This window comes from Aedes aegypti, unplaced genomic scaffold (assembly GCF_002204515.2).
Source record: "Aedes aegypti strain LVP_AGWG unplaced genomic scaffold, AaegL5.0 Primary Assembly AGWG_AaegL5_hic_scaff_2241_PBJ_arrow, whole genome shotgun sequence".
NCBI classification, from domain to species: Eukaryota; Metazoa; Arthropoda; class Insecta; order Diptera; family Culicidae; genus Aedes; species Aedes aegypti.
Genome location: NW_018735753.1, coordinates 5,595 through 14,896, shown reverse-complemented (window position 1 = coordinate 14,896; position 9,302 = coordinate 5,595). Strand labels below are relative to the sequence as shown.

General features: G+C 36.5%; 1 protein-coding gene across 1 annotated transcript; it reads left to right on the top strand.

Moving 5' to 3' along the window:
* Positions 1-756: 756 nt before the first annotated feature.
* On the top strand, positions 757-9,043 carry LOC110680967 (WW domain-binding protein 2-like; the record flags this gene model as incomplete). Its single annotated transcript, XM_021856741.1, is given in 3 exon segments — positions 757-1,022; positions 8,271-8,445; positions 8,909-9,043. Coding segments are annotated over 3 exon segments (366 nt in total), but the record flags the coding sequence as incomplete, so codon positions are not given.
* Between the last annotated feature and the right edge of the window lie 259 nt (positions 9,044-9,302).

Sequence of the window (9,302 nt, the reverse complement as noted above, 5' to 3'; positions counted from 1 at the left end):
AATTTCTTGGTTATTTTCACTTCAACTATTCATCTAGATTCAACAAAAAAAATTGAACAAACAATGAAATGGTTGTTTCGTTTGACATTTTTAAAAACAACTAACGATTTAATTTGTTTTAAATAAGAAACAATAGTTTGAAGTTGCCAATCTTTAGTTTAATACAATCGATCCATTGTTTGAAACAAACAATTATTTGGTTTACATACATTGTAAGGCAACTTTGGCACAGAAAGCTTTCAGCTAATAACTGTGGAAGTGCTCATCGAACACTAAGTTGGGAAGCAGGCTATGTGCCAGTGGGGACACAATGCGAAGGAAAAGAAGAAGTATCCTCATAATCTGAGACGAGACTCGCGTAGACGGTCTTCTTTTTCTGCGATTGCTGAGTTTTTTTTCTTATTCCCCTCATTGTTTACATCATTCTTGAGCAAGCCGTTCAAGCTCTCACATGACCATCTCAGCAAAAAACTATTGCGTTTGAATCACACCGAAGCATAAACGGCATTTTAAGTGAAATTTCTTGCCAACAAGTGTAGCAGACGTAATCGTAAAATTACATGGGCTATAAATACTAAATTTGATTGAATGTATGGAATTGAAAATGTCTTATAAAAATCGTAGAAGTGCAAGCCCCTGAAAATAGGCAAACATACTGTTATAACAGTAATACAACCTTCGATTGTACACGCTGATAAAATTTTACTCAACACATGAAGTAGCCGTAATTATAAATCCACACTTTTCGATCACAGTGTATTCAGATGACGTCTTCTTGTCAGATGATCAAAACAAAAGCTGAGACGTATTCCGATAGTATTTCGTGTTGTGTTTTCATTGGTGACTCATTCAGTGCAAGAAATTCTGGAAAATATATTGGATAATTGAGAGTGCAAGTTGTGTTTCCCTGTTAACATTCCCGTATAATTTTCTTCCTGGTCGATTGAGGCTAAATCCTACCGTAAAATGTCCCTCAATACCGCTCACGCCAATAACGGAGTGTTAATTCATGCCGGAGAAGGGTAAGTGGATATTTATATTATTTTGTGAAATTTTAGTTTCTGTAGCCAAAAACATTTAATTGTAATTTCAAAACTGTTCTTATGATTGATTAATTGTGAACAATAACCGCGGATAGTAAAGCGTAGATATTTTATTGCGAAATAGTTATTTAGTATTGTGAAATTGTCAAGCGTTATAGGCTGATTGATTAGCAATTGTTATATACCGACATGTAAATTACTCTGATTATAACTGTTTGACAAGCAGAAAGGACTGTCCATTAATTACGTCAGACAATTTTTAACATTTTTTAACCCCTTTTCCTACATGGTCAGAACGTTTGTATAGAAGATAACAATCAAGCCTATGACGCGCAAACCCCATCTCCCCCTTTAATCTCTTACGTAATTAATGGACAGTCCCATAAGCTACATCGATGTCTATGAAGGTTAACAAAACGACGTCATTAATTTGTTTTCAAAAAGATAAACATATTTTTGTTTTTTTCGGACGTAGGAATTTTATTGTTTTAATATTCCTACCTCAAGGATTGTGTTTACAAATGTTTGGATTATCTAGATTCAGTAAACCAAACTGGAACATTGAAGAGATTCAACACTATGGAATTTTCACAGACTATGTAGTTTCGCTGATGGCCAGCGTGAGCCCAGCGAAGAATTTCCATTCTGAAGTTACTGAATGAGTGAGGTGTTAAGGTTGTACCATACATACCAGACTGTTTGGTGTGCGATCTGATTCCACATTTTTGGGGTTCGGTCAATAGAGCTTAGTGACATTTGAACACAAGTAGACTAGCATACGCTCGTCATACACAGTTTTTTTTTTGTTTTCCTCAAAGAAACTTGCACGCGCTATCCAGACTCATCAAAATGCATATGGAAATATTACCCAATTTGGAAAATTTACACCCGAATTCTGGGTGTCTTTCGAAATAGAGTGCATATTATTTTCCTCTAAGATTCACAACTACATCTACACTGGGGCACCCATACCATTGGGCGTGATAACCACTATAACAGTTTGTCAGGAGAATGTTGGAAACCAAGGATCATGACCAGTTCAGTTAAATGTCAAAATTTTGGAAAAATTGAAAAGCTTATAGAAGCATTGCATGCAAAATATCGCATCAGCAAATATTGGCTACCGATTGTAATTCGGAAAAGGTCACCCTGATCATGACCATTTACACTCGATCTGTTTCTTACCAACCGCACGGATAAGGTTTTTGGGTTTGGCCAGGTCAGCTTTCTTGAACTGTATCACCATGATCTTATTTTTGCATCGATGGATTTTGCCATCTCTCATCCCACCGGCCGGTACACCTACCGTGATTACACTAATTTTGACTCCCATGCTTTGGAAAACGCTGTTCTGTCTATTCCCCAGAACCGTTTTTATCAAATGGATGACCCAAACGAAGCAATCGATTTTTTCTACGATCATATGAAAACAGTTCATGATTCCTGAATTCCTCTCCGTACTGGTACTAGACGCCAGCAACATAATCCGTGGTTTTCTTATGCTGTACACCAGGTCTTACTCAAGCGGGATCTGGCATACAAGGACTGGTAACAAGCTCTATTACACGTGAAGAATGTTAAACGACAAAGATACAAGATAATAAGAAACCGTGCCAACACGAAAATTACTCAAGCTAAACAGCGGTATTTGAACCAATTTTTTAACATCAGTGTCCCGTTCAAAACCCTCTGGAAGCGCGTGAAGAACCGTGGGGTAGGCAAAGATGCAACATATAAACCGTGTGAATTCGATCCGGAGACTGTAAATCGTACATTTTTGACTAACTACATAAACAGTAATCACCGGGCATCGAGACCTTTGAGATCAACACCACCTTCACCTTACAATTTTTTCATCAATTTTTTGTCAACGCAATCTGGGACATACACTCTAATGCGGTTGGGACGGACGATTTTCCGATTATGTTTATTAAAATCGCTCTGCCATTGATTGTCCATCACATAACGCATTTATTCAACGTATTCATCAGAACTTCTACGTTTCCTGAGTGCTGGAAGCACGCAAAGATTACACTGCGGAACACGGTTTTGTCTCCAGCACAAAATACCGTTATTTACTAAATTAAGGGTTGCTGAGTCCATTGCCGTTTACCGAAATATCATGGCACGTCTAGTTTTTCAGATATTGACTGTTGAAAATGCTAAATTTGACTGTTTCAGCCAACTTGCATGCAAGTTTTCCAACTTGTACGGCAATTTATTTGCTCAATTTGTCACAGAATTTAAACTTCATGTATAGAACAATAATTATCAACGCAGTTCATAATATTTTCAATGGTAAAATGTCATTTTTTTTGTGGTTCAGAAAAGTATTGTATTATGCCATATAAAAGAAACGCAGAATTATATATGAAGACTGCAAGCATGTTGAAAAAAATCGATTTAACCTAAATTTTATCGTAAAATTTCAACTGATTTGTATCTAAATTGAAAGTTCAAGTCCTAAAAGCCTGAAAAGAGTCATACTTGCGAAAGCAGACAGTTTTATGTGGTGATCATTATTCAAGCAGTGCAGCGGTTTCATCGGGTGTTCCTTAAGGATCAGTATCAGTTCTAGGCCCTTTTTTTCTGCTGTCATATTAATGACCTACTGAAGTACTGGTCTATGGACCGATGCACGAGTTCACTATCTGACGTTTGAGCCGTGCCGTGCTATAGGCCTTTTCATGTGACAGATCCGTCTATGCATTTGTTTACATCGGTGGTGGACACGGGCCTGTCATTTTCATAGAAGAAATGTCAAAGTGCTTCCCGATCAGCTGATTTGAGACGTCATATGAATGGGCCTATTTACGTGACTATGGCAACTAGTGAATTCGGCACCGCTCAAATGTCAAATTAGTGAACTCGTGCATTGGTCCATTCAGAGGACCAATGCACGAGTTCACTAATTTGACGTTTGAGCGGTGCCGAATTCACTCGTTTCCATGGTCACATAAATAACACGGCACCGCTCAAACGTCAACGAGTGAACTCGTGCATTGGTCCATTTATGCAGATGATGTTCAGCTTCACGTCAGACGATTTGGACCTTCTACGAAATTCAGATCTCTGATCCTCTGATTGGTCACGACGAAAAAGATGAGATCGATATACGTTACAGGGGTCCGACGGAGAGCTTCAAGTTTTCCTGTATCGTCAGTTGAGATGATTAAATCGTTGATTCTTCCACATTTCCTATTCGGCGATAAACTACATGTTCATCCAAGTGCAAATTCCTTTGAAAGACTCCGTGTGGCGCTAAACTGTTGCGTACGGTACGTGTTTGGATTACACCGTCTTGACCCTGTAAGTCACTTAGAACAGAATCTGATTGGTTGACTACGAGGCTTCCTGGCCCATCGATCGATGTATTTTGTTGCAAAACCTGCTAACATCACAGTCACCAGTTACACTGTATCAGAGGATCATTCAAACCCGAGGTCGTTGTTTGAATAACTTGATAATTCCAGCAAACAACACCACATGTTATACTAGTTCATTGTTCGTTCGAGTTGTAGTAAACTGGAACAAATTACCACCCGTAATAAAGCGTTCATCGTCGGGGGCAATTTTCAAAAGAGGCTGCATCAATTTTTGGAACCGCAATAGTTAGAGTTAAAAAAAAATTGTGTATTAAAATAAGAACTGTAATATAAGAATAGTTATATCTTTGCTAAACCGGAGGTAGCAATTTTAAAAGATTTGTATCTTACGCTGCTGGTCAATAAAAATAAACAAACATTTACAATCACTCTAACACTGCAAACAAATTGATCATTGCAGTTATCTGAAAACATAGATAGACATTTTCTAAATACTTTTATAAATGGAAAACATGACTTCAATAGCTCAATTTGCAACATTTCGCTGTTGAATAAAATTTCTTTTTTACAAGATTTTTTTATCAGAATGGATCAATAAAGGTCACTATTTGGACACTCACCGCATCAAAACATAAGCACCACCATATTTGGAATCGAACATTGTGACGCGTTGCTGTTCTTGTTCTTGACATTAAAGCAATCGAAAGCAATCCCGCACTTTTATTCTCACTTTCGCACTTATGGGGCCGCACTTCGCAGTCCAGTTGTGAAAGAAATACACAATATTTTTACAGTTGTTACAGCTGATAGTGGGCGATATTCACTTATCGCCCGGGACATCCTGGCTACGAAGAACACTGTGCGTGTATAGATATATGGTTGTCTATGGCCAGTATTTTATGCTTTCTATATTGTTTTCTAGACTTCTAAACTTCCGATTTCGACACATTCATGTCAATTTTTCATACAAAACGATAGCATAGAGCTCACTTCTAATTCAGATTTTTGCTATTTTCATTTATATTTTTACATAAATCCTTGTATATTTGTGTATTGAGACCATGATCAGTTAGGCTGAGAAAATGTATAGATTATAGATGTTAGATATATACCCGATTCTGTTTTTGCACGGATTTTTTTTACACGGCCGTGCAAAAAAAGTTTCCATACATTTTTTTCCCCCAAAACCGTATTTTTGCATGAAACGTCGAGAAATGGTGTTACTTTTTTTGCACGGTTTTTGAAATTTTGAACTGAAAACTTTTTTTGCACGGTACGCATCCCCCGTGCAAAAACAGAATCGGGTGTAATGAGTTACCTCATGGTTTCTGCTAGAGATATCTCTCAAATCATTCAAGCATCCTTATCTGCAAATGAGAAACAAACTTATTTAAACGATTAATCGTATTCCGCAGACAAAATGAGAGCGCTTTGGAAGTCCAAGCATGCGATTTCTTCGTTTTCACTGCCGGAGTATTTTTTTCGGTTTTCGCGTTTTGCTGGGAAGTGATGGCAACGAAATTAAAAATAATTGATGACTGCCCTATCAACGATGAATTATCTAATGGTGAGCTTATTCCATGCTTTTACAGTCAACTTTAGTTCGTTGCACTAAACCTGTAGCCCACTTAGTGAAAGACTTTCACTAATCGGGCTGAGCTGTCAAATAACAGAACAAAAGAAAAACAGAGCTACTAACATTGATAAATTGCGCCTTATGTCAGATAATGACGTTTGCATTCGTTTTAGGTGGGCTATAGCCCGGGAGCCCACTTAAAGAAAGTGCAACGAACTAAATTCGACCGTATTTCAAATATGTTATAATTGTCACACAGATCTTTTTGTAACAATGCACCTATAGTATTGTTCCTATAGTAGCACTACTAAGAGAAACTATTTTGTTATTAAACAAAATAGTTGATAAATTAGGAACTTTTTTACAACAATCGAAAGCTTTTGATCCACACTTCCAAGGAAAAATATAAAAGTTTTGTAAAAATACGGTTTTGATTTGTGTTTTGCCCATTACGTGAGACTAGTGCTACTATAGGAACAGAAATTAGGAATAGTGCTACTATAGGCACATGTGTTCCTATAGTGGCACAAGCGATAATAAATACAAAAACATGAGTTTTCGTATGTTTCATAATTTTTCCACAAAGCCAAGATAAAAAGCTTTCAGATGGTCTAAAAATAATTCCGCAGGCTACGAATATTTGTTCTTAGCTACCGTGACTTGCTCTAATTCCGTGTGTTGCCTAATACCGTGGGAATTATGTGGATTTCTAGCATATTATATTATTTATTTTTCTAAATGATTGTCACAAACGTTAGCACATTAAGTAGTATTTAGAAAGCCATGACAAACTTGAACCAAAGTTGCACACACAAACAAGCAAAAATAATGTTAGAATGTAATTGCCTGGTGCCAATACACGGTATTAGGGCACGGTTGCTTATGTGTTCCAAATACCGTGTTTCAGTTATAATTCCAAAATGGCGAATTGAAATATATATTTTATTTCCAGAATCAATCATGCAAACCTCAATACGTTCTTCGATATAAAAGTTTTATTTTTGATGCGCTTCGTTCGTTCAATTGAGAGATGTTTCAAAATGTGACGGTATTTGGAACACTGGTATATTTAACAACATCAACTGTAACCATGGTTAAAATTTTCAAAATAGTTCAAATCATATTTTTTTGCAAAGTATATAAAACGGTCTACTATATAAAACATAAAAGACTTGAAAATAATCATACGTTATTTTTATCTGATCGATTGAAACTTGATTTTTTTTAACCTCACGGTAATAGAGCATGTCACGGTATGCGGCTATTGGTACATCGACCCTAGTGGTGAAAAGCCTAGAATATGTATTTTGAATGGATTGTCCCCCAACTTACCGGATAATCGTGCCAACAGTAGTTAAATAATTTAACTCCTATAGAAGTAAAGATATTTATCATGGTTGCATTCGTCGTTACAGCTAATGTCAAGTGACTTCTACAAAACTACTTATTATTACTTTTTGAAAATTTTTCACCCAACATTTCTTGATTTCTGAACTTGTTTTGTTTACTTCTTTCAAACAAGCTACACAGAAAAAAGCAACAGTTGTTTTACGCGAAAACAGGAATTTGACCAAAATAATAAAAAACAATACAGTGTTCTGTTACAATATATTATAATGTTTTTGAATTGTATATTCAAACAAGAATAATGTTGCTTCGACATTCAATTACAATACGCTGTATTGTATCCAATACGTTATATTGTACATTAATTGTTTATTCCATTCACTGAATGGTACGTTTTTATCCGGGCACCTGTGCTGTACAAATCTGAAGTACTAAAAACGCATTTTGCATCGAAGCGCGTTTCGAGGCACGTTCCACTATAAAAAAAATCCTATAAACAGCATTGAACTGAAAATAATTGACCTTTCGATTATCGCGCGACTGGCTATAGCCAAAACCAGTAGCTCAAAAATTTGAAGAAATAACTTTATGGTATCTTCAGCGAAGTTGTAGATTTAGACAAAATGTAAAAGTTTTCTTGAGACAGTTTTTGTGTAGGATTTTCCTATTTTCAGATAAACCAATTATAATTTTCGTCAAAATTTCACTTTAATCAAACCGTTATTGCTTTTGAACTAGTGATTGGAAGCATCGTTCAAAAATATATGTTAAAATACAAGATATGTCTGACGAATTGAACAAACTTCATTCAAATTGGTTTATAATTAACTAAGATCTAATCTAACAAAATTGATGATTTTTACCATGTACAAAATACATACATTATCTCTGTCAACCAGAAATTTGATTAATCATTATTATGTACTCCGTGATTAATTTTCAACGTGTTCAAAAAAATCATTTTTTCTATTTTTCCAGCATCCTTATCTTCTGTGACAATGTCACCATGGAGTTCAGCGGTCAGGATGCCCCGGCTTTCAAGGGCACCAAGCAGGGTCGCGTCTATCTTACCACGCATCGCATGATTTTCAACAACAAGAAGGCCAGCGATCCGATGCAGTCGTTCAGTTTTCCCTTCGTCACACTAAATGACGTGAGTATCAATCTATTTTATGCTGCGTTTTAGCTTCGGCTTCTCTCTGGTCTCTCTCTATGTTTGTTTCTTCAGTTGAGCCGGTGCATGTGACACACTGACACTAGGGTGGTTCAAATTGTAATAAAGTTTTAAATCGGATCTCATATATCTTCCTCACAATCCTTATGATAACAATAGGGTTTTGTTCTTGAAATGGTGAAAATTTAACTAAATGCTTTTTTATCGTGAAGATTGTGAAAAATATATGAAAGATGGGATTTTCAAACTTTCTATGTAATTTGAACCACCTTAATCGACACACCCCTTCGAAGATTGGTGACTAAGTTGCGAAGCCGTTGCACGATAGCTGTTTCTTTTCTTATAATATGCAGCACGAGCACAAGGCGAATCTGAAGGCTGCCGGATACCAAATATCATTTTTGAAAGATCTTCTCTCTGTTGTGTGCCTTTTCTCCATTAGGTTCAACTCGAGCAGCCAGTATTCGGCGCGAACTACATCAAAGGCAAGGTGCGAGCTCAGGAGAATGGTAACTGGACTGGCGAAGCCAAGTTTAAGCTCGTTTTCAAGCACGGTGGAGCCATTGACTACGGACAGGTGAGTGAACCAAGAACAGCTTACGGGTAAAGGGCTGTATTGCGCTAACTGACCTTTGCTAAGTGCGGGTCGCTTTAACTTGTATAATTAGTGACATACTGGTTTTATAGTATCAAGGTCAATGTAATGATAATATTTGTGTTTGTGTGTTTTGATTTGAAATTTGTGTTTTTCGACTTCTAAGTGGAAAAAGTACTATAATTACCCTATAGTTTTTAGCATACTTAGATGAATTTGCTAATTGGATCCTTATAAAGCC